This window comes from Typopeltis vanoorti, chromosome 8 (assembly GCF_054136105.1).
Source record: "Typopeltis vanoorti isolate ZY-2024b chromosome 8, IOZ_Tvanoo_1.0, whole genome shotgun sequence".
Classification (NCBI taxonomy): domain Eukaryota; kingdom Metazoa; phylum Arthropoda; class Arachnida; order Uropygi; family Thelyphonidae; genus Typopeltis; species Typopeltis vanoorti.
In genome coordinates, this window is record NC_143556.1 from 70,725,810 (window position 1) to 70,753,075 (window position 27,266).

The following is a 27,266-nucleotide window of genomic DNA, read 5'->3' on the forward strand; positions in this document are numbered from 1 at the left end:
GAGAAAGATCCTAAGCTCCTCATGTCAGTGACAGGAATTGAACCTAGGCCACATCTTTCCCAGGCATATGGTTGCAAAGTGCATAGCCACTCCTTAACCATGCGGATTCTCTTATTCTGTATAAATTAATTCAGTTGACTTCCTACCATACCAACTTTGCTAATTCTGTTGTCTATTCCCAAATTTAATTTGCCATTTTTACTAAAAATTGTGCCTAGGTAGCTGAAATGTTTCACTTTTTCTATATGTTCTCCATGTAGGTATGATTTTTCTATCCTTGCAGACAACCTCATCACATGATTCTCTGTGTGAATCTGTTTTTTTCAGGGTTTGTCATTGAATCTCCAAGGTTTAATTCCTGTTTTCAAAATGTTTCATTTTTTATTGAGTGATGTTTGTGTATTTCAGTCTACAGTTCACATCTAAAAGCTGTTTGACTTTGATTTGTTTTAAAATGTTCTTACATACTCCTCTTTTCAATATAAAATTCAATTTTATCCTGCTCAAGACTAAATGGTGATCACTTCCAATTTCAAATCCTCTGTATACTAGTATCCTGAACCAGTGGGAAATAAAAGTCAACGCGACTCATTTCTTGCGCCTTTTATCCACGTTAATTTGTGCACATTTTTATGTTGGAGCATAGGGTTAGTAATAACTAGACTATTCCCTGAGCAAAATCCAACGGCTACTTACTATTATTTTCCCAAAACATTTCTATGTCTGGAAATCATTTCCTACTCTGCTCTATGTTTCCAAGGACCATCTTTTCCTTTTTACACTGTGTCAGTTGCTTTCTCTAGTGCCTCAAAAAATTCCTTCACTTCTTCCTTAATAGAATCTTCTGTGGAATCATAGGCACAAATATGTCTCATTGTCCAGAACTCCATTCTAATGTTTGCCCACATCACTCTACTGGATATTGCATGCCATTCCCATTCCAGAAGATTATCCTCATATTTAGTGTTGAATACTATAGCTACTCCTCCTTCCCCCACCAAACATTTTTGCCTGAATATAACATTTTGTATTTATTGCTTAAAAAGAAATGGAACTTATCCAAGTTCCATTTCTTTCCCAATGAGTCTTCTTATGTTAATAGTACCAATCTTGAACTCTGTTGATGTTGAGTTGAGATGTTGATCCGGGATTTGTTCCAGTAGCTGACTTTTTGCTGTTCACCTGGGTTCTCTGACAAAAACAATGGGCACTTTGTATAACCGAATAATGCCCCAGTGGCATGAAATTCTGTTATATCGTATTTTTATATCATCATTATGCACTATGGTTTAAGCCAGGGGTGGGGAACCTTTTTAGTATCAAGGGCGAAAATTGCTAATTTAAAAACTTCCGTGGGCGACTGGCAAATTTTAACTCTTATATATAGTGTGCTGATGTACATACGTGTACTTCAGCAAAGGGGCGAATTGAAATAGACTCGCGGGTGAGGGGTTCCCCACCCCTGGTTTAAGTTAATGGGGTGCACCATGAGATGGTGAGGATTGGGCATTAGGTCAGAAGCACTGATCAGTTCTTTGCATCCCTTAAAAGGTTGGCTATGTGGAGATCTCCTCCTCCTCCTACAATTTTTCTTAGACTTTTCTCAAGTATGCATGCATAAATCTTACCTGAAACACTCTTGATTACATTCCTCTTGAATATTTTCTACCACTTTTATGTAACTTTGTTTGTTCCATTTAGCATTATTTTCAAAGTAAGTATTCCAGTGATCTAAAACCTTTATTTTTAGGTTTTATATCACCTTTATCAACCCCAATTCCTTTTACACTATTACTACTTCGTCTGGAGCCTCCATAGCTCAGTCATTATAGACAAAGCCCTTTGGTCAGAAAGACCTGGGTTCAATTCCCATCAGCAACATGAGGAACGTTGATCTGGTCTCTTTTGACAAAAGTAGTTAGTCAATCTTATAGGGAGGTAGGGGGGGGTTTCACCTGGAAACCTGGGATTTTCATCCCTCAGAACAGGCAAACCGGCCCCATGAACACACATCCACAAACACAGGACACATCAGGAGGCACAGGGTCAACCAACTTATCCTCGAGACAGTTATGGTTGCAAGAATAAAAAACCTTGACACCATAAAATGTAGAAGAGGAGGTTAAGAAAGAAAGAAACTATTTCCACCATTTCAAAATGTTTTCAATAGCCTCCAGAACATTTTGCCATATTCCTGACATTTATCATCTTCTATATACTTATCAAAGTGTTTCATGACATCTATTTAGCTACTTTTCTACAGTAGCTTGCTTTCTTACATTTTTTTTCTGTACTCTCTCAGAGCATATGCTAATTTACTTGCTAAGAACTTCTGACATGCTTTCTTCTTTTCCATGACTATCCCTTTAACTTCCTGAGTCCACCTGAGTTCTGATTATTCTATCCCTGCAGACAACTTCAATATGGCTGAATCAATCAATGTTTTCTTCTTAGTCTGCTGAATCCAAGGTGTGGTTTTTGTCTACAAACTCTTAGGTCTTGAATATTATTTAAGACCTAAATATTCATTCGGCATTTAATATGAAGCTTTCTTACACACTTTCCTATTCCAAATCCTTTGTGTACTCTTTTGTCTTGATGAACTAACATGAAGATATTGTTATCAACAATAACATATAGTAAATGAGACTTATTTCTTGTCTTCTCTCCATGTGAATTTGTGCACAACTTTATGTTGAAATATGGTGTTAGTTATGATGGGTCCATATCCTGAACAGAAAACCAGCAGATACTTACAATTGCATAGCTCTTTTCTCAAAAGTTTACTAACACATTTTTACATGTCCAGTATTCATTTATTACTCTTCTGTTTATATCTCTGCAAAACACCACCTTTTCCTTTATACCACTACCTTCTCTAATGACAAAAAAAATTCTCCAGTTCTAAGCTTTGGGAAGCCCTCATAGTTGGAGACTCAAAGAAGACTAGTCTATCAAATAGGCTTACTCTAAACTGTTCAGCAATACTTAGGAACGAGGTGCATGATGAAATCAAGAACTATCATGAAGTGTCTGACCATAGTAAAGCATATTTACAAAATATGATAGTAATAATGATAATAATTTACTTTGCTTGAAAGATATCCTCAAGAATTATGAAAAGTTTATTTTGTTGCTGAAAAAGACTTGCTCATTTGTGTTAGTTCACTATAATAAATATTATTCTTTAGGAATTATAAGTTTTTATAAAATTTTATTCCTAAAAAAAATTTTTAAAATGAAGTTTATATATATATGTAACACAAACTGGAATAATAAAAATTGTAGTAGTAAATTATCATCACGCCCACTATATATTTTAGTTAAAATTTTGTTAAACTATAAAAACTGAAATAAGGTTAACTTTTTCTAAATCCAAATTCAATATTATGTGTAGTGTTAGAATTATATATAAGATAAAACAGATCCTTATTAATAAAAATCAATGAAATTAATTTTTTTTTATTGTTAACACAAAATTTGGATGCAATCTTGTCCAGTTTTAGACTAAGCATCAATTGAGTAAGGAAAATTAAAAGACATGCCAAAAAAAACCTTATCCACTTTATCAGAACATTCTGTGGGACCAAATGTGCAAATAATTTTTGGTAAATCTCAAGTGGTTGCACTAGATATCTCCAAAGCCTTTGACCGGATCTGGCACAATCGGTCTGACCCAGGACTTCTGTAGTTGGATTGCCAACTTTCTGTCTGGACGCACACTGTGTGTGATAGTGGACGGCTCCCTACCCTCTCACCACTCAATTAATGCTGGGGTCCCACAAGGTTCTGTCCTCTCACCAACCCTCTTCCTGCTATATATCAATGACCTACTGCAGTTGACCTCCAATCCACTACAAAGTTTTGCAGACGACAGCACACTACGCTCCTCGCTTGCATTTGATAAGACTTACCCTATACAACTCACCTCAACCTACAGAACATCAACCACCACCACCCTCAACTCCGATCTCCAAGCCATCCTACAATGGGGTTCGGATAACCTCATAAATTTCAATGCCAATAAAACCCAGTAATGTACTATTTCCCATAAAAAATAACCATTTTTTTCCCAGTATCCTTTTTGACGATACCCAAATTTCCAGCCAGTTTGAGATCTCGCTTCTTGGAATCACCCTCACATCAAACCTCTCCTGACATAAACATATCACAACCATTGCATCCTCAGCCTCAAAAAAACTAGGATTTCTCTTTTGCTCAAGACGTTACTTCACCCCCAAACAGCTATTAACATTATACAAATCACAAATCCACCCAGCTATTGAATACTGCTCTCATATATGGGGTGGGGCCCCTAAAAGCTCTCTCAAAATACTCAACTCAATACAGAGGAGAGTAATTAGACTTATCAATGATCCATTCCTTACCAACTCTCTCCCCTCACTTTCACACAGACGTATGGTCTCTGCCGTATGTATATTCTACAAATATTTCCATGGGAAATGTTCATCTGAAATAACATAAATAATTCCTCTGCTCAGTACTAAGCTCATTGGTACATGTGCAGCTGCTGCACAACATCCCTTCACAGTACACCTAGAAACAAACAGAACAAGTTTCTTTTCCTCTTCCCTAATCCCTGCAACTGCTGCACTGTGAAACAGTCTCCCACCTGCTGTGTTTCCCAAGGAATACAATTTAAAGTCATTCAAATCAAATGTAAACAAATTCTTCCTTTCCCAACCCACTACCATACATGGTACTAATGTACTATAGGTTGACCAATCAACCTCCTGTGTATGTGCCAAACATAAAAAAAAAAAGTCTCACTGTTCAATTTCCCATTTTGATGTTTGCCTCATCAACTCTACTTTAATTCAAGTTTATACTTGTGTTTAGTGTTAAATACCATAGTCACCATCCTTTCTTTTGGTGTTGCATGGTGATCAGCATTCATTTTAAAAATTATGGACTTTACAACCGTGTTATAAATAACTATTTTAATTTCCCGATGTTTCGACCTTCATATTAAGGTCATCATCTGGAATATATACAAATATACAAGGACAAGCTGAATTATATTTCATACAGCAAGCTAAAGAAACAATGATTTGATCACTAGTTATTCTACTGGCATGAATTCTAGTGAAAAAAAAAACAACAACATAAAATTAAAAATTAGTTTCTAAATAATTAATTTTATCTATTTTTTTTTCCACTAGAGGTCATACCAGTAGAATAACCGGTGAACAAATCATTGTTTCTTTAGCTTACTGTGTGAACTGTAACTCAGCTTTTCCTTGTATATTTGTATATACTCCAGATGATGACCTTAATATGAAGGTCGAAACATCGGGAAATTAAAATAGTTATTTATAACATGGTTGTAAAGTCCATAATTTCTAAAATGAACTATAGTCACCACTTCCTTTCCCTGATTATTATTTCCTGAATACTATAAATAGCACTGTATTTGTTATTTAGAGGAATCTCATCTGTTTTTGTTTTCTTTGTTTTGTTAGCACCAACTATGTCAATATGATGCTCAGTGACGGCTCATGGCTTGAAATCGTGGGGGTGCTGCAACTTTCAAAATATACATACATACACACTGTAAGTACAGTGTATACGCGTTTGGATAAAATATCAAAATTATGATAAAAATTTTTAAAAAAATTAAACATGAAAAAATATTGTTTATTATCAATAAAATTATTCAGTTTAGTATAATTCAAAATTACTTAAAAATAAAATCTATTCTTCTTCTGTTTCGAGCGAAAAGGTCAATAACTTTTTCCTTGGTGTTTGTGTGACTGTTGAAGAATTTGTAGTTCACTTACCATGACTGTAAGTGAACTACAAATTCTACTGTCACAGAACTTATTTCCTGAGGTTGCATTTCTGAGATCATAATTGTCAATAACCCCAATAATGTTCTAAAACAAAAATTATAACAAATGTTATGTCTTTATTGTAATATCCAAATATTTAAAGAGATGGAGTAAACACGATAAGCACTACAAACACTCTACTACTGATGCAAACTGCACATAAACAACAGTGGAACTGTGTGATGGACAGTGCCGCATTATGCTAATAGCTCGCATCTCACTATGAGATGCATATGCTTGCGCGCATAGCAATATGACACTGTGGTAAACACAGTGTTGCTAGCGTCCTTCGCCCTCCTAAGTGCTACAAGATGGATTTTTATTATTTTTTATACAAAATAAGAGAATCGTATAGGATTGTTGATGATAAAATTAAATATTACAAGCAAATATAAATAAATTAATAAATATATTTATATATCGAGAAAAATTGGGGGATGCTGCAGTTCCGCAGTGCCTATGCATGAGCTGCCCCTGATGCTATCTATTCTTCTTCCAGTTCCATTTCTTTTCCAAATAACAGTTCTTACAGTAATGTTGGTTACTAGTACACATGATCTGATATCCCATCTAATACTATGGCTGTATTCATATTGCAATTATAAATTTCATAATATCCTAAACAACTCCATTTAATCTTATTCTGTTCTCAATATCAATCCTTGTCAGATCAATCATTGCATTATCTACCTGAATGACAGACTTACAGAGTGATCAGTCATTAATTCAACTACTATGCTTCTGTCACCTCCCTACCATCAGCATCCACAAGTTATTTTTCCCTAATCACTTCGACTCTCCTCTGGGTAAAGAACAATCTACATGTTTCCTTTCCTACAGAACACTCTTCACACAACTGCTTTCAGCTAATGACCTTTTATAATGGCACCACATGGAATTACTTGTAATTTCTTCCATAACTTCCTTGGGCTGATTACTGTTATTGCTCTTCTAGTCCAAACATATGCTCCAACCAAATAATTGAAATGTTTCTGAAATGAAGGCCTTCATTCCCCCTCTTTTCACTGTACACTCTAGATCACTATACAAACCTTGGGTTTTCACAAGTTTTGGTTACAAAACCAGCTATTTACTTTTTCTGCCTTGACACACTCTTGCATGCCAAATTGGACTTTGAAAGGGCCACTTGTAGAAAATTGGTCTCTTGCTCAAATAGCAATTAAGCAATCTTCTGGTCCCTTATCAAAGCCACTGAGAGCAACTTTTGTCCATCCAGTCCAGATGGAATTGTTGTAATATCACCCAAAGATAAGGCTGCTCCCCCCCCCCTCTTGGCATCATTCTTCTCAACTTCTGCACAGATGACCAATACAAAGTAACAATTTAAAACCCATCCTATATCATCTTTACAATCTTTCATACTCATTCTATCCTACAGTATGGAAACAAGCAAATATTCAATCTATTCCAAAGAGAGATAAATCAGCCATCAAGATATGATCCCATTGCTCTCACCTCAATTCCCTCGAAATATAGTGTCATTAGCAGTCATCTTTAACTGGAAAATTAATCATCACCACCAATATTCCACATTCTCAATCTCAAATCCACAGTAGATCACTTGTCAACATTACCCAGCTTCAGATGCAAAGTGTGGAAAGGTTTGGCAAAGCTCATGTATTTGTTCTTGACATTTCCAGGAAATCAGATTTGTAAGTGGGATTTTTGTTAGATCCAAACTACCATCCACTTTATGAAATTAGATTGAATACTTATTCTATAGTCGTTCATTATGTACCACATCATGGAGAATAGCTTCCTTTCTTCAGATTACCCCACCAGTGCCAGAGCTCTGTACTTTCACCCTTGCACTTTTTCTCTTATTCATAGATAACCCCTCTCTCACTAACCTCAAATCCTATCCATAGTTATGCTTATCACAGAACACTCCATTCTTTTTCCATTTAACAAACATTGCAATGTTCAAATATCCCAAGCCACAAGCTCCTCTAATAATCAATGCCTTAAATACTGATCTCCATACATATTTCAGTGGAGGTAAGGATTTTGTCAACTTTAAACTACCAAAAACACTACTGTCTTCTTTCATGTAACAAAGGAGGTCACAATTTACCTTCTTGTATACTGAGATCATGCAAGATTGGATTACCTAGCCTTTCCTGGGAGATCATTACATCTGCCAGGAAATCACACCATAAACACATCACATCCATAGCCTTTCACCACCTCCAAATAAAACTTGGTGTCCCCTTTTCCAGTCAGTTTGTAACTTCTAATACTAAATTACGAAAAATACCATATTTTTCGTAATATAGTATTGTTATCAATAGATAACACGTAACAACAACTGTTGTTATCTATAGATAATAACGTTGTAATCAATATTGTTATCGATAGATAACATGCACATTATCTATATAAAAAAGTCTAAATTCGTTACAAATGAACATGCATGGTATACATTTGAAAGGTATGAGAGGTAAATCAAATGTAATAACAAAACTAAAGGTAGCAGTATTACTTAATATTTATTGAACATTACACTATTCAAATCCAAAAAATTCTTCATCAGACTCAATATTGAAAGAATCAATTGCCTTAAAAATTTGTTTGGTATTTCTTCAGCTTCATAATCATTGTCACTGGACACCACTTCATTCCCTTGTGCTTTAATGAAACCATTTCAACACAGTTTTTACTTACAGCAGCCCAACTTTCTACAATCCACGTAACGATATCTTAATATGACGTTCTTTTCATCTGCCCTGTTTTGTTATATTCATGGATGCCATTCATCATCCAGTCTTCCCACTTAGCCCGCAAATTGTCTTTGAATGGTTTATTTACTGCAAGATCAAGGGGTTGGAGTTTTTTTTGTTAAACCACCTGGAATGATGGCAATTTGGAATACTCACAATTGTTTTAACTTCTGCTGTCGTGTGTGTCGTACACGAATCCAACACTAACAAAGATTTTGAGTTGAAAAATACTATTTTTCTCTTTCGCCACACATTCTCAAACTAAAATTTCATAACCTTGGAATTTATCCAACCTTTATCATGAGCAGTAACAATAATATCTTTGGAATCTCAACCTTTTGGAACAGTCTTTCTTTTGAAAATCACCATCAGTGGTAGTTTGGAACCATCTGCAGTTACGAAGAACTAGGCGTGTCAAAACTTACGGGAACCTCATCCATATTCCCAAAGTGACAAGGCATCAACCCCTACACAAGTTTTCTCTCAGAAACAAATGAAATTTAGCTACTTTCGCTTCCTAGTCGCATGGCAAATTTTGTCCAACACTAGTGGAGGAGCACACACTTAAATTGTTTCTCTTCATAAATCCAAAAACCCATCTTGGGTTTTTGGATTTATAAAGAGAAACAATTTAAATATCGTTTTGTGCAATTCTTTTCGATTTCCTGCAACACACAGACAGTAGATATTCTCATACCTTTAGCTCTTTCACTAACAACCCAATGAAACAGTTTTTTTTTTCTATGGTTGGCCACAAGCACCTTGTAAACCTCATAGCACATTTCCTCGTATGTAAACATTTCAGGACTGTTTCAGCCTTTCGCTATTCACAAACACTATACTTTCTCCAACACTGAACAATCTACCAGCTTCACAATTCTCTTTTTCCTTTGCTACTTCTACCACTTCAAGTTTGAACTGTGCTGTGTAGGATTTTTTCGAGAAGTACTTGTCTTCTATGTCGGCCACTGCTACTAGCAACGCACATGTTTTTAAGAATTCCTCCATTCTCTGTCTGTATTTCCTAACTCTACCGCTAGTTGGCACATGTGCATTATCTATACAGCAAAAGGAGTGATGAAAATGTTGGGGGTGCGCACTATCTATTGAAAAATATGGTAATCCCAAATCTGTCTTACCTTAGAACATTGTTTTTACATTTAGAGTGGTGCACCCAAAATATCCCTAAAAATGATAGATGTTATCCAGAAAAAGGCAATCTGGTGAAATGACAACCTCTTCTCTCTCACACACACACTCCAGTCACTTTCTCAGATATGTTCTGTTTCTCTCCTATGCCTCTTCTTTAAATAATTTCATGGGCGTTATTCCACTGAACTGGCTATTACCATGTCTCCACTTTACCTTAAGCCTGCAAACACATGAGCAACTGTTGGTCAATGTTCATTCAGATGCAAACCAGCTTTGAGCACTGGACTAGCTTCTCAATCTCTTTCATTTTATTTGCCTCTGTTTTCTGGATCAGTCTTCCCCCACCTTCCCGCCAACATTTTCCCTAAGAACTACAACATCTAGTTATTCAAAAGCATACTAATGTTCTTTATTTCTTCTCTGCCACTTGGCTAGGTACAGCACACTAGGCTGTGGGCCTGAGCATGCTTGGAGGGTTGATTATATATTTAAAAAAAAAAAAAAAAGTTGTATTCAAGTGTGTTTCCCATTCTTTTTTTTTTTTTTTTAATCATGTGAACAGATGATTCCACCCAAGTGTATTAGAATATATTAATACATAATTATGTTATTTTAATAAAGCAAAAGGAAGGAATTACATTCTTATAGTACCTTTGGTAATTTTGCAATCACTCCAAACAATAAAACAGAGCAAAGACCTTTGTCCACAAGTGGCTTTAACATATTTTCCAATTTATTTATTCCAAATCGGGATACCCCAGGCATACTAGCAATGTTCTGAACTTCATCAGGTTCATCTCTGCATAAAAATTAAAAACATTTATTACTCTTTATTATAACATAATACATTTATATATCTCTAAGCAATTTATTATTACTATACTACCATATTGTCAATAATCATTAAAAGGGTCTGCCTACCCTGTCAATCTCTCTCATACCATTGAATCATTGAAAATGATTCAATGTATACTCTGTCCTTCTGGATGCATATCCACTATACTTTGCACACACACACACACACACAAAATGCACTCCTCAGTTACTTGATAGAACATAGCATATGTAGACTATTTCTAGGGAGCCTTTTGTTTCTTCTCCACCTTCCTCTTTCCTTTGAAAAACTCCCTAGCATCTGTCCATCAAGATACTTTTAACAATTTACGATGTTACAATCATATCATTTCATTTCTTCTCTAATTACCAGGCTCTGTATATAATCTTGTGGAATAAGCTGCGAGAGTCTCTTGTGGGTGCTATGACAGTGAATGAGTTCAAGGCAAAGTATGATAGATACTGTGTGAATGTCGAATAGTTGTGATGGACATAATGTTTAGGGCCTCCCTCGATGAGTCTAAGGACTTCTTGGAGTCGCCCATAATAATAATCTTTTGATCCGTCCTCACAGCTGATATTCTACAGTTCTGATACAACTTTTAATGCCAAATTCTGAATTCACTCCAGAGTTCCTTGGACCCCGCTCAAATCTAAACAGAAAGGTGTATCCAGTCATCTAGATTAATATGATTAAGCCTCATACAATGAAACAACTAAATCCTTACTTGATGCCATTCTCACTACTGCTGCAATCATGTGCTGTCTTTAAATCCTTTATATTGTGTTCCTTCTACTGCAGATCCTAGTTTGTTTTTTTATGTGAATCCCAACCAAGAAAGGTTATAAATCTATTATACATTACTACTTGGACAGATCATATAGTATGCAAACTCTGCTAGAGAGACTAAACATTTAACTTTTTCAAGACACTTCTGGGCTCCGATAAATAAGGGAGAGAGGAATCCTCACAACAGACAAAAAAAATTATCTACCAACTGCAGGAATTTTTAGGGATCCATGGCTGCAGCAGGATTTGAACCTAGCCTGCTGAATGAAGAGCTAATGTATGCTATTCATTTGGATAATCAGGACAGCAAAGAGATAATCTGTGATCATAATACTTGTTCTGTATCTGCAGAGATTTAGCAGACTACCATTCTTTACATCAAAGAAATTGAAAAATAAGCAGCAAAACTACAAAGTTATAATTTACATATTACTTTTGACTAATTAGAATTCTTACTGCAACGTGAAGTAAAAGCAGACTACCTCTTAACCAGCCTTGGGATTTACAAAAAAAAGTTCTCTGTACTTGTAAAATTTTCTCTTTTGGACAGTTGGAAAACAGAAGTTTGGTTGCAGAAACATGTACAATTCATAAAAGCAGACATGCCAGGCTTGTAAATCAAATGCTATGAGCACTATGCATAGAAGAAAACTGCACTACAATGATCATAAAGAATTTTGCAAAACTCTCGTGCATGCCTATTCTTATTAAAAATGACTATATACTGATTTATGTTTAAGAAGACTGTCCTTCAGAAATATATGCAATTATAAATCAAAAGACTTATAGAAGCCAGTTACAACAGATCAGCAGAAATTTGCTATTAAATATTTAAGATAAGTGTGATGATATATGTTTATAATAATAATCTACACATGATCATTTCTCTTAGAATTAAGTTATTATACAACTACTACAGATCGGTCCCACAGAATGCTGCACTAAGGAAGAAATGGCAGACTTCTTTGAAGCACCAGAGAATGCAGCTAACGCAACAAGAAGAAAATGTTATTCCTTGTTGTAGATCTAAAACAGCAGAGTAGGAAATTAATACCAAACATACAGAAGTGTTATGGGAAATTTGGAAAAAAAAAACAGCAAAGTTAATAATAATGGTAAGTAACTGCTGGTTTCTATTGACGACATGGACTAGTCATTATTAATACCATGTTCCAACATATACATATGCCCAAATTCAGACAGAGAGAAGACAAAATAAATAAATAAATAAATAAGGATAGTCTTACTGTAAACTATGTTATTGTTGATAGCAAAATGTCTTCAAGCTAGTTCAAAAGAAAGGTATATAGAAGACTTGAAATAGGAAGTGATTACCATTTGGTTTTGTATAGGATAAAGATGAACTTCATACTGATGATGTTCATTTTTAAAAATGCATACAAAAGTTTTAAAAAGAATCAAAGTTGAACAGTTTTCACAGGTGAACTGTAGACTAAAATATACAAATACTTTCAAGAAAAAAAAATTAAAGTATTTGAAAACAAGAAACAATACTTGGAGAAGTCTTTCTCAATCTTTTACCCTGGAAGAATCCTTGAAATTTTTAGATCTCAGAGAACCGGTGCATAAAAACTATTTTATATGTGACGTTTATTTAATTTTTTTCAATCACAATCTTTTTGCAGAACCCTGGTCAAGAATGATTAAAGTGGCATAAGAAATAGGTTACAATCTGACTTTTTCTATGACTTGTTATAGAAACAGAAATGAGCTAGTGTGTATGTTCACAAATGCTAGAAGTAGTCGAAACAAGGGGAACGAAACTGAAGCACTGATAGAGTTCATTCATCCAAAAATTGTTGGTAAAGTCAGACATAGTTGAACAAGGATGACATTCTGACAGGAATAGAGATGGAGGTATGTGTAGTATTTTGCAAAGACAAACAAAGAAAAAAGATTGATGATGGCAGAGGAATTGTGCCCATCTAGGGTGGAGATGCAAGGAGCAAATACTGACAGTGGTTTTGAAGCAGTATGATATGAAGTGGAGGTGGACAGGATAAAATGTTCAGTAAGGTATTTCTATAGATCTGATAATGTGGAAGGCAGTGAGAAGGACATGTTTAGACAATTGGTCTGGCTAATAAGAAAAGGGTGATCATTATGGGCAATTTCAATTATGGTAATATAGACTAGAATGAAGAGATGGCATCAGGAACCAAAGTGAATGAATTTCTTGAATTTTTAAGCGATAACTATCTCAAGCAGTACATTAAAGAGGCCCAACATGTATTGAAGGTGTTGGATTTGATTATCTCATCAGAAGATATTGTTGTAAATGAAGTGTCACATCTTCCTCCAGTTGGTAAAAATGACTATGAAGTGATCACTTAGGTGGTGGCCAGCCATATCAGAACTTTTGTGAAAAAAAGTTATATGTGGAACTAAAAAGCAGTTGATCATGGCAAACTCAGAAGGCAGGTTGCAGTGATATCATGGAACGTGGAATTGTATGGGAAGGAAGTCAATGCTGCTTGGTATCTACTCAGGAATTATCTGGCAGAGGCAACAACTGAGTGCATTCCAAAGTTCAGGAGATTAAATAAGGTAGGTGTAAAATGGATGACTGAAGAGATGAAGTGTGCAATATGAAAGAAAAGGGCATTGTGGAGGAGGCAGCACAAGATAAGCAGAGATAATCAGTTACACGAGGAGTACAAAGAGTAAGCGAGGAAGGCGACTCACTTAGTAAGGACAGCAAAAGTGTGGTATGTGCAGCAGTTAGCAAATGACACTAAATGAAACCTAGCGATTTTTTTTCTATATGTGGTCTATAATTCGAAGCCTTAGCCTTATCAACTCCTTTATGAAATGGAATAATTTTGCCATCTTTCCATTCCTTTGCAACCTGAGCTAATCTAAGACTCATGTTAGAAATATGTTAAGGCTGTTACTTCTAAAATTACTTTTTAAGAAGTGTGCTAGTTGGTTTTTCTCTGGAGCACGTGGAGAAAAACCAACTTCAAATAACAACAGCTGACAACATACTTACAAACAATACTTTGATAGCAATTGAATCATGCAATAATCTTCCTAAATTCTCGATCTTGAGCAGGATGGTTTGCAATTCCTAACTTCACAATGGTTCCCTTGTATGCTCTCTTATCATATTTTGTTATATATATATATATATATATATATATATATATATAAACAAAAATAACATTAACATGTTTAATTATGCTAATTACATACTATCATCAAGTCACCATTTTTCTTAAATGCCTATATGAACTACACATTATAATAACTCTCAATCCAAATTTATCAATTTGGATGAAAATTATTTTATCTCTGAATAAGCAACTGATTGATTATTCAGAGATATAGTCCTGTTATTAGAGGGGCTTTTAAAAAAAAATCTACTTAAATCATATTAAGATGATTTTTTTTTTTCTTTTTATGACCATGGGACACCCCATCCCCTTCATTTTTAAATTAGGGAAACACCTTCTTCAGTCAAAGAAGTCCTACTGATTGATTACATATTACTACATCATTAAATATGAAATTCATCACAGGATATGAATATTTTTATTCTTATCCGTTGCAGGTTGTTCGTTTTTTTTTTAATTGTAAACTGAAAATTAAATGATAGTTCAATTAAAAAACTTAAATATTATATTTATTCCCACTCATATCTCACTATTCCATGATCCGATTCTGTCGCTGAAAAAAAACTATTTTCACTGCCCGCCGAGGCCTATTAGGCTCATTAGTGCCATAATGTGACTTGCAAAGGTACCATATTTGTAATAATCAAAGTAAAAATTTAATGCCATGTTTGTTTTCTAGGCTAGGGTAGGGCTTTTTGATTATAACCATTCCAAAAACATTCTTGGAATGGTTATAAACAAATATGACCTTCCCTCCGATTCTCTTTTTTTTTTATTAAGAAAACAATTATTCCAAAAACGCTCGATTTTGATAATTGTCTTACAATACGAACAAGGAAGTATAATAGTTACTATTATTTTCAAGCATATATAAAGCAAACTTACATAATGAAAAGTGGATACATAAAATTACTGCTAGATAATCTAGTGGAGATTGTTTGCCATGATCTCAGAACAGGATGAAAATATCCCGAATGAAGGATTTTTTTCGGCGTAGGTGAAGCTGTCATATCAATAATTTCTCTGTACACTCCCACCTGAACTATTTTACCTTACCTACTTTACCGAAACTAGCTACACGTGGCATACGCCAAAGGCAAACACGGATATGGACGTTATCATTGTCTAAGACCGATAATATATATATATATATATATATATATATATAAATATCTGTATGGGTGTGCATTTATTTAAACCTTCGTAATGCTAATGTAAAACCATAATTTCCATATTGATACTTAAAATGAAACGTGCACCATTCAGAATATGAACTCATCGACTGAACATTATTTTCTAAATTTCATGCAGCCAACTTGTTGGAAACGCTTTCGATTTTCGCATTAGTTCCCCTGGCACACCTAGGGGAAATAATGCGTTCTTTAGATGGAAAGTTCAACCCAGTTTTAAAGTCTGCTTACGCATCGAATTCTTCTTTAGTGTATATGAATTCGAAAAAATGAAGTTTATCATTGAACACTCTTAGTGCCTTAATATTGTAATATGGACTGACGTCAACCTATTCCCTATAACCAACACGTTACAGTATGTAATAACGATAATGGCCATCCAATAAATACTCTCTTTTCATCCAAACGGTAATTAGCAAATTTTATACGGATATGAAGATGAAACTGGCTGAAGAACAACATGAAAAGTCAGCGTTCTCCTCTTCAAAACTTCTTTTTTTTTTAAAAAATTTACAATTTACAGAGAAAATAATAATAATAAATAGGGCTAATTAAATTATTAAATAAAGTTAGATAGGGCTAAAACCAGCTCGCCTACTCCCTGTAAGGAAATCAAAAGCATTAGCGATTATAATAATAATATTGATGATGATGATGATGTCGGTTTCTTCTCTTGGAAAGTCGGAAAGCCTTCAGAACACACAATTTACAGACAAAAATACTAGTAGTGGTGGGTGGCAGTTTATGGTGGTGGTGGTGGTGGTGGTAGCGATTCGGTGTAGTAGTTGGTGGATTAAGTGGTGAAGACTGAGAGTTGTAGAGTAGGTGCTCTCCCTCGATGAGTCTTTGGACTCTTTGGAAGTGTCACAAAATAGCTAGAGCCTGTGTAGCTCAGTGGATGTGGCATTTGCACTCCACGGCGCTTGACCGCACGAAGGAAGACTTGCTTTCGAATCTAGTCGGTGACAACAGGAAATTTTTCTAAGCCTTTTTTTCGATCGGTTCCCGAGTTAGTCGAACTATTGCACTGGCAAGAGAATTTTTTTCTCTCGGAAACTCAGGTTTTTCGTCCCGTAAACTTAAGAAAATTGACCATTGAACCCACACTATTTTCAGACATTAACAATATTGTGTATGGGTTAGGGACAACAAGATGGCGGCACTCTTCACTTGAGCAGCCTCTTCACTGCATGTCGTTTAATTAGTGATAGCCTTCGGCCAGCTATCTCTGATTGGCTACCAGTGGAGATTGAACTGCCCATTCAGTCTCCAAAAGTTAGATAGGGCTAAACGGCCTCGCCTACTCCCTATACAGGAACAAAAAAGCGATAGCTGATTTTTTTTAATAATATAAAAAAATCTGCTAATTCCTTTTATTCCCTTATATGGAGTAGGCAAGGCCTTTTAACCCTATCTAGGTTTTTTAAAGAGTGAGTGGGCAGTTCAATCTCCACCAGTAGCCAATCTGAGATAGCTGGCCAATGTCTATTACTAATTATAGATGGCAGCCAATGAAGAGATGAGCAAACAAGTGCTGCCATCTCTTGGTACCTAACCCTAACAGAATATATTACTGTCTGAAATAGTGTGGGTTCTACGGTCGATTTTCTTGAGTTTGTGGGACGAAAAATCCGCTTGTCTCTGTCACAGATCGATTAACTCGAGAACCTGTGGAAGATAGGCTTAGAAAGTAGGCTCTCTATCTTTACCCATTCTATGTAAAACTTCCCCACATTAATCTGGTAATATTACGTTTTTGGTAAGATGATAACTTACTTGACTGCTCATCATGAAGGTTGTTTTCTTGATCATAAATTAGTAAATAATAATATTTGGTTAACCGATCAAGTGTTGATCAATTTTATTAATTAACTGGACCAACTAGTTTCGCCACACTTATCTGTTGGCTTCTTCAGGGCACTTACATATAGGTTTAAACACTCTCACAATTAAGCGTAACTGCAATTTTGCAGTTACGCTTAATTGTGAGAGTGTTTAAACCTATATGTAAGTGCCCTGAAGAAGCCAACAGATAAGTGTGGCGAAACTAGTTGGTCCAGTTAATTAATAAAATTGATCAACACTTGATCGGTTAACCAAATATTATTATTTACTTGACTGCTGTTTCAATTTTATTTTCTTTTTTTAATCAGAGAAATTGGGCTATAATTTTAGCTACTTAATTTTTGCTATAATTAGGATTAGCCAGAACAAAAACAAATTCCTTCAGTGAAATTCAATTAACAAAAAGACAAACAACTTAATAATCATATTCTAATATCCTGCAATGCCTTTTTAAATTCCCAAAGAGAGTAGATGGAATTCTTTCAGTTATCCTAACTTTTTTAAGACAAGTGGTAGTTCAGCCTCCAGTGGTTGTTAACTCATGCTATCAATATATTGAGGCTTATCTGGGGAAAATAATGTAAATAATTTGCAAGGTCATAATCCTAAACCATAATACTTGTGCTAATTTCCATTAGGGGTAAAACTTGCTTGCCAGTGTCAGAGTTGATTAACTCATGAAGTAGCTGAAAAAGGCCTGAGAGAGAATAATAATAATAATAATAATAATAATAATAATAAATCCACTAACAGTTTTTCTCCCCAGGAAACTCGGGTTTTCTATCCCATAAACACAAACAAATCGATCATAGAAACCACAGTATTTCGAACAAAAGAATATACCATGTTAGGGTTGGTTATGGACCACGAGTTGGTGGCACTGTCTGCCACCTCTTCAGTAGTATACTGTTTATAATTAGGATAGTCTTGAGTGAGTTATCGCTGATTGGCTATCGAAGGATATTAACTGGTCCCCCTCAGTCTCCAAAACTTAGAAAGGGTAAAACGGACTTGTCTACTCCCTGTACAGGAATAAAATATGAAGCGGATTTATATTTTTTAAATTGCGAACTCCTTTTATTCTCTATATGGAGTTCATGAGACGACTTTAACCCAATCTAACTTTTGGAGAATGAGAGGGCAGTTCAACCTCAACAATGTTCCCTTTAATTTTTTTACAACTGTGCAGACCTTTTACTGCTCTGAGCAGAATAATTTTACACGACCTGACAATTACATGGCATTTTAAAAGTTTTTTGTAAATTATACAAAAAGCAGTGTTTTTACATGAAATTTCAGCTACATGGCACAATTCAGTGTGCACGGGAGTATCTCAGTGATTGCACGGCCCCACCGCTTACAGTGAAAATTGATCTCTACTGTTAGCCAATCAGAGATAGCTGGCATAAAACTATCACTATTTCTAAATAGTCGTTTTTCTTGAGTTTACAAGATCTGAGGACGACCTGGCACTATGAATGCAGACGTCACTTCCACAGGTCTAAATAAATAATGATGATGATGAGAGTAAAAGAAAAAATCCTCACTAAAATTAATATCAGCTAAATAAATATATATATCAGCTAAAAAATTCTATTACCGCATTTTAAGATATATCAGCTAAAAAAATCCACTAACACATTTTATTCACATGTGGAATAAAATGTGAGGCCTTATTATCCCTGTCTAATTTTTGGAGACTAAGGGCAGTCAGGCTGCTCTTAACAAATTCGAGATAGTTCGACCAAGACTATCCTTAATTTTAAACGTAATCTTGCGAAGAGAGTGCAAAGGCGAATTTCGCCATCTAGTGATACTGAACATCATATATTATTGTCTAAAATATATTTTATTCCACATGTGAATAAAATGTGTTAGTGGATTTTTTAGCTGATATATATATTTATTTAGCTGATATTAATTTTAGTGAGGATTTTTTCTTTTACTCTCATCATCATTATTTATTTAGACCTGTGGAAGTGACGTCTCCATTCATAGTGATGAAACTACAAGTTTCTGTGGTAAAAATGATATCCAGAACAGGTGGAAGATTTATTATTATTTTTACATAACACCTCCAGGGAGTCCAAAGACTCATTGAGAGAGGGCACCTACTCTACAGCTCTCTGTCTCCACCATTCAATCCACCAAATACAACACCAACGCCATCTATTGCCCACCATCACTGGTATTTTCACACACCACACAAACATCCATGCCCACGTGGGATTCGAACCCGCAACCTTTTGGTTGGAGAGTGGATACGCTAACCACTTTGCCAACCAGGCCTAAATTTACTCTAGTCGGCAACTAGATTCGAAAGCAAGTCTTCCTTCGTGCGGTCAAGCGAAGGGGTGTGCAAATGCCAAATCCACTGAGCTACACAGGGGCTTAAATTAATTATATATAAGGCCTGTGAGCTCAGAAATGGAGTTTGCATCAGAGCGTTAGGTTGCCCGAAGAAGGCCTTAAGTAGGATTCTAGTCGAAGGTTAGAATAACATTTCTAAGCCTTTCTTCGACCAAAACAGTTCCCGAGTTAATCGATCTGTGGCACGCGCGAACGGGATTTTTCTCTCGGAAACTCAGTTTTGTCTTGTAAACTCAAGAAAATCGAGCATACCTTTCACACTGTTTCAGGCAACAAAATATTGTGTTAGGGACCACGAGATAGTGATTATTTTTAGCCGTTCCCGAATTTATGTATAGTCTTGGGCCAGTTTTCCTTGAATGGTCACTGATAGACATTAAAAGTCCATTCATTCTGCAAAATTTAGATACTGCAAAGGCGACCTTCCTACTCCTTATAAAGGAGTTAGCTGATTGATATATATATATATATATATACATATATATATATATATATATATTTGTATGTTTATATATATTTATATATATATATTTATTTATTTATAAAATTAATTTAACTGACTAGAACCCGAGGAAGTATAACAAAAACCTTTAATAAATCACGACTAGTTTAATCGGTGCTCCGACTTCTTCAGGTGATAAAGAAAAAATATAAGACTTATAAAAATAACAAGGTAAAAAACATGAACTTTCCAGCTTAATAAAAAGAAGTAGAATAGTAACTGTCATATTTGAATAGGTGATCGCGTGCTACCGTTGGCATGAGTTGAATGTGTGCGACAGCTAATTTTAGAGCGCCAGTACTGGGTTACAGCGCTATGGGAATCAGGCAAACTGTAGCTTAGATTGTTGTTCAAGTATGAAGGGTCCAGAACTATTTCTTTTAATTCGATAATTCTTCTTTCAAATTCATCCTTACATATATATAAATTAGTAGTGCGTTTCCAATCAACTTGGTGCGGCGGTTCTTCAAGGTTAGAGTTTGCCGAGAAGAAAACATGACTGGAAAGGGCGCTCGCTCGTGTTCTACTGTAAGCGATGTCACGTCTATGTTCCTCAAGACGAAGTGAAACAGAGTTATCTGTCTGGCCAAAATAAGGTCGACCACAGTCGCACAAAACTTTGTAAACACCAGGAAAATGCAGTTGGTTGTGTTTTCGTTTTGGTCGACTCAGAAAATGAAGTTTTGGCGGAGTAGTATAGTAGGTCTTTATGTTGAATTTCTTCAAAATCCTAGATAGTTTTGTGGTAAGAGAGCTGATAAATGGTAACTGTATATTAGTGATAGGGTTGGAATCATCTTCTTGTCGAGGATGTTGGCGTGGTCTCAAACGTTTAGTGATGTTACGAGACGAATATCCATTATTTAAGAAGGTGTTTTTCAGGAAGTTAAGCTATGTTTGGGCTCTGTATGGATCTTCTTCCTAAGATCCATAAGGCTGACACTCCTTTAAGACCTATTTTGGAAGGTATTGACTCATCTACGTACAATCTGTCTAAATATCTTGCAGCTTCTTTAAAACATTTTGTTGGCAATTCCTCCTCCTTCATCAAAAACTCTGAAGATTTCATCTCAAAAATAAAAAATTTTAATCTTATAGATTATGACAGAATTGTGAATTTTGACATTTTGTCTCTGTTTACGAATGTACCTACAGATGAAGTTCTGACTCTTCTTAAGGACAAGGTTTCTAAAAAAATGTTTGCTCTTCTAACTCACTGCATCAATTCCGGCTCTTTCTGCTATGAAGATAAAATATACAAACAAACTAGTGGGTTAGCTAAGGGCAGCCCCAGTCTTAGCTAACATTTTCTAGAAGATTTTGAAGAGAAAGCTATTTCTTGAGCTACTTTAAAACCTAAACTGTGGTTACGCTACACTGATGGCATCTTCCTTATCTCGGGACATAATTTAGAGGAACTGCAAAACTTCCTAAACCATTTAAATAATCAACATCAGAACATTAAATTCACATCAGAACTAGAGATTAACGGCATTCTCCCCTTGTTGGATCTAAAGGTCAGCAGATTACCTGATTGTCTTAAATTTTCAATTTTTTCGAAACACCACTCACACTGATAGATATTTACATGGCTCTTCTCATCACTTCCCTCCTCAGAAACTGGGAATCATCTCCACCCTTGCCCATCGAGCAAGATGTCTCACTTCCACAGAAGAAGACCTTCAAACAGAGCTTAACTTCCTTCTTAAATAATTAACTTAACCACCTTCTTAAATAATGGATATTCGTCTCGTAGCATCACTAAACGTTTGAGACCACGCCAACATCCTCGACAAGAAGATAATTCCAACCCTATCACTAATATACAGTTACCATTTATCAGCTCTCTTACCACAAAACTATCTAGGATTTTGAAGAAATTCAACATAAAGTCCTACTATACTACTCTGCCAAAACTTCGTTCTTTTCTGAGTCGACCAAAACCAAAACACAACCAACTGCATTTTCCTGGTGTTTACAAAGTTTTGTGCGACTGTGGTCGACCTTATTTTGGCCAGACAGATAACTCTGTTTCACTTCGTCTTGAGGAACATAGACGTGACATCGCTTACAGTAGAACACGAGCGAGCGCCCTTTCCAGTCATGTTTTCTTCTCGGCAAACTCTAACCTTGAAGAACGGCCGCACCAAGTTGATTGGAAACGCACTACTAATTTATATATATGTAAGGATGAATTTGAAAGAAGAATTATCGAATCAAAAGAAATAGTTCTGGACCCTTCATACTTGAACAACAATCTAAGCTACAGTTTGCCTGATTCCCATAGCGCTGTAATCCAGTACTGGCGCTCTAAAATTAGCTGTCGCACACATTCAACTCATGCCAACGGTAGCACGCGGTCACCTATTCAAATATGACTGTTACTGTTCTACTTCTTTTTATTAAGCTTTATATATATTATATATATATAATATATATATATATGTACAGAGAGAGAGAGAGAGAGAGAGATAAATAGATTAATTCTAATATATACATATTAGAATTAAGAGGGATCTTCAAAAGTAGTTGAGTGCCTGGGGAAAAGAAATTTGTCAATTTTCTTTGGAGAGAAACCATTGTTAATGAAAGTTTTTTTAAGAAAAAGTTCCCTCTTCCCCAAGAGCCGTCATCTCCTTGCCTTACATCAGCTCTCTCTCACCAAAACTGGCCAAGATTCTCAAGAAATTTAACTTCAAAACTTGCTTCACTACGCGTCCAAAACTTCGTTCATTACTTAGCAAACATAAACAGAAACATCTTCCTACTCAGTTTCCAGGAGTGTACAAGATTTTGTGTGATTGTGGAAAGCCATACTATGGGCAGACTGCCAAATCCATCCTTCTACGTTTGGATGAACACCGTAGAGATATCTCCTATAACAGGACTAGAGCTAGCTCTCTCTCTAGCCACGTTCTCTTTTCAGCTAACTCAGACGAAGGCCACCAACACATTGTAAACTGGACTCAAACTTCTAACATCCATGCGTGCTACGATGAACTCGAAAGAAAGATAGAGTGTCGAATCCAGGGAAATTTCTCTGGATTCCTCTCATATCAACAACAGCTTGAGTTACAATCTCTCTGACGCACACGTTGCTTCTGTTCAGTACTGGCGCACTCGCGATAGCGCGTAGTATACGTTTGTTTGGAACTCATACTCGCATTTGTTTTTCAAACACGCTACTGTCTTTTTATACTTGTTCTGTAATTACAATTTTAAGTCTCTGTAATTTTTTTATATATTTCTTTGATTGTGATACCTGAGGATGTTGATCTATTCAACGAAACTAGTAAACTAGTAGTATCTTTTTAAATATATTTGTCATCTTTTTATCTCTCAGTAACAGTCATTAAAACTTTTTCATATATATATATATATATATATATATATATATTAAAACTTCAGTTCTAACTGCTTAACTGAACTTCAGTATAGCCCTATGTTAATTAGTATGATATCCTTTTTAAGCATCAGTAAGTTCATCTTGAGCATCATTGAAGCTTAAGTAGGAAAGTTAATGGGATATGAATGTCCCATTAAAGACTCAGTAACGCCCTTGATCAACGCAGGATGCCTGGCCTTGCATAAGATGATAAACTATGGAAAGGCTAACCATGGAATTTAACAAGGTGGCGGTGTCGAACAGGCCATAAACTAACGCGCCCTGTCTGTTTTTGCTTTTTAAAGTAAGCTCTTAGTTAACATAACCATGTTTAATCTCTAATCATCGACTGTTACGTGTACAGTTTATATCTGAGAGACATTTCAGACCAGAGAAAAAGTTACCCTGTTGAATGAATCTAATTTCCAGATATGGTGTGGATGGTAGGTGGAAGATTAGTCTACTACCTGGAGAAAAAGTCATTCCTGCAGAAATAAACAACGTTATGGTATGAGCGATGTCTTCCGGAAATCTGGTGGAATCCTGATCCCCATGCGTCCCATCACATTGTCGGTATTGCGAGAGAGAGACAGGGTGATTCTTAGGAATAGTGACTTCTAGATGTTATGACGACCATCGAATTCACTGGCCTTTTTTTCTCATACAGAATTTCTACGATTACATAACTTAAGAGATCAGGAGTTTGAGTCCTTCATCCAAAACGATCGCAGGTCGATGAAAAGTAATCCTGACCCTTTGGATCAGGATTGCTTTTCATCGACATGCAGGAGACGACATGCACACTGGTATGGCATTGCTACCTCCTGCAAGGATCAGAGGTCCTGAAGAGTCCATGGCACGCAGCATTTCTGATATCAGAAGGGAATTTACGATCTATTAGGATGATGGTCATAATATATTGAATGAACTATGCATAAGTCACCTGAATGTGCATATGACTTCAATATCCAATGTGAGGAATAACATTCTCAGTAGCTAATGATGGGTTAACCTGATTTCACATGAAACCCAGCTTCAAAGAGCTCGTATGGTATCTTCCATGTCTGTTGGAAACCGTAATAACACTTTAAGGAAAAGAAGACACGAAAAATTATATCAGTTAGTAATATGCTACTATTTCCAGTGAGAGGTGCTGTCAGCATCATCAGAGCAAATATATCGAAAATGATTGCAAAAAATATACTAAAAAATGGTTTCTCTGATGCAATGTAATATATACAGATAGAGAAGAATTATATTTAAAAAAGCAAGCAGATACCTGATACCACCGCTAATACAGTAAAACCCCGAAGTTACGCGGTAGGTGGGACCAACAAAAAGCGCGTAAGTCGAATTCGCGTAACTCGGGGTATAATTTTGCATGTAATTTATATATATATACAAACATACAATTGGGACCAAAGGTTTACAAAAACACCTATATATTTTAAGAAATATAATCATAATTGTAACTTTTCGTACATAAAAAAAAAAGAAAGTTATTTCGATGTCGAAGGTTTCATAACATCTAATAGATTCGTCTGACGGCATAATGTCTTTTTCTTGTCACGCAAAATTTCTTCATAGCAAGCCAATGATTTTTTTATTCCTTGCCTTGTGGCTACAATTCGTTCCTCGTTAGAATCTATGTCCTCCAAAATCTGTAAACCTTTCTTTTATGATTGTTCTTACAGTGGATTCCTGTAGATCGAACTTCTTCTAGCTCACAAAATTTCATTCCGCCTTCAAAATCCTTAATAATGTTGAGTTTTGTTTCCAAAGTCAATGTTTTTCTTTTCTTGCTAGCAGTAGAAGAATTGGACTTGCTTCTTTTGGACGACATTATTATTTTTTATGTGATAAAATTTTTATCAAGAATATAACATGAAACAATCGCAAGGTTTGTAGACTATAAAAATCGCGTATGAATGGAGACCGCGCAAACACGTGAGTGCTTGTTCACAGCATGTGCGATACTGGCGAATGCGGCCGGCGCCTGAAAGATACGACTAGTGGTGAGGCGTGAAGCGGGACGGGAATACGTACATATAAGAAACCGCATAACTCCTGATTCGCATTAGTCGGGGTATGACTGTATTTTTTGTCTGTAAATTGCATGTGTCCGGAAGGCCGATTTGTCTGTATGGGGGGATGAAAATCCCCAATTTTTCGGGAAGAAAATAACCCTGTTTCCTCCGTATGAGATTGGCTAACTTGCCTTAAATTGAAAAATTCCCATATAAAGATATCTCTCGTCACAACGAGAATCGAACTTAGGCCTTTTCCAATCGAAGAGTGCAACGTACCATCGTTCTTCCAATTGCGCTATGGAGGCGCTTTTGGAATAAATAAAAGAAAACAAAAATAACGAAAATAAATAATAAATAAAGAAGAAATAGTACTAGATCTCAAAGTTTAGAAACAATGAAGAATTTTAATTGACTAGGATCAATAATAAATAAACAGCAAGGAGCAAAGCGAGATATAAAATCTAAGATAGAGAGAGCAGAGAGAATTTTTAAAATGTTATGGACAGTGCTTTTTCTGGAAAAAAAGGTGCCGGTACTCATCATGAAGATGTTGTTATTACAGCAACTTCCACACTTTTTACATGTCCTCTGATATTTGCTAGGGTTGAACTGAGTGAGAGGAGGTCCTACTATCCTTATGAACATCAGTGCATCAGTTGTCTCCGAACAATCAGAGATGACCTAGATGAAGTTACTACAAGATTTATCTGAGAGAAACCCCTTTCATATTCACTAAAAGATATTGCAATTGTGCCCAAAGTGTGCTGGACTTTATTTTCTGGAAGATATTCACGGAAACCACGAACTGCTTCTCTTTCATTTAAGCGAAATGTGCGTGCTAACTTTTTAATTTCAGCTTCACCATCAGATGCTTCCCAGGATTTTCTGGACAATACTTGGAATCTAAAATCTTAGCACATTCAGGCAAATCAGCATCATCTCCTTTTAGGAGATGATGCTGATTTGCCTGAATTTTAGGACAGTGTCTTTCATTTTTGTGGAACTCAATCCCTTTAAACTTCATGTCCTTCTGACTTTGAAGAGAAATACTGTAGTACAGACCAGGATTTTCAATCCTTTCTTCAAAAAGTTGAACTGTATTCTTTATCTTTCTGTCTGCTTTGTACAAGTCAATATTTCTTTCTTGTAATTCTTGACTTAATTCAGTAAGTCAGGGAGGAAAATAACCTTGTTATTTTCTTGGAGAGCATCACACATAAGGCCTAAATCAAGAACAAACTTGCATGATATCATTTTTCTTAAAAGGCTCATAAAACAAGAGATCTGTTTTGCTTCTTTTGCTGTCTTCTTTTGCCTCCAGAAAGTGATGGATGAGGGCTTTAAAGTCATGCCACACTGCAGAAACAATGCGAAAGCTAGATGCAACCCAGCGAGCGCTTACAATTCTGCCAATTTTAAGAAGTTGAAGTTCTAGAGT

The 27,266-nt window shown here is 35.7% G+C and overlaps 1 protein-coding gene across 1 annotated transcript in view; it reads right to left on the reverse strand.

Annotated features, from left to right (window-relative positions):
• The window catches only part of Pbgs (Porphobilinogen synthase), a 79,504-nt gene extending 63,650 nt beyond the window's left edge, over nucleotides 1–15,854 (reverse strand). Inside the window, exons 1-2 of the mRNA XM_090396747.1 lie at nucleotides 15,392–15,854; nucleotides 10,397–10,544 (exon numbers count right to left, since the gene is read on the reverse strand). Of these exons, the coding sequence (XP_090252873.1) occupies nucleotides 10,397–10,544; nucleotides 15,392–15,516 (273 nt within the window). The 5' untranslated portion in view covers nucleotides 15,517–15,854. The remainder of the gene's footprint in view (nucleotides 1–10,396; nucleotides 10,545–15,391) is intronic.
• Nucleotides 15,855–27,266: the final 11,412 nt, after the last annotated feature.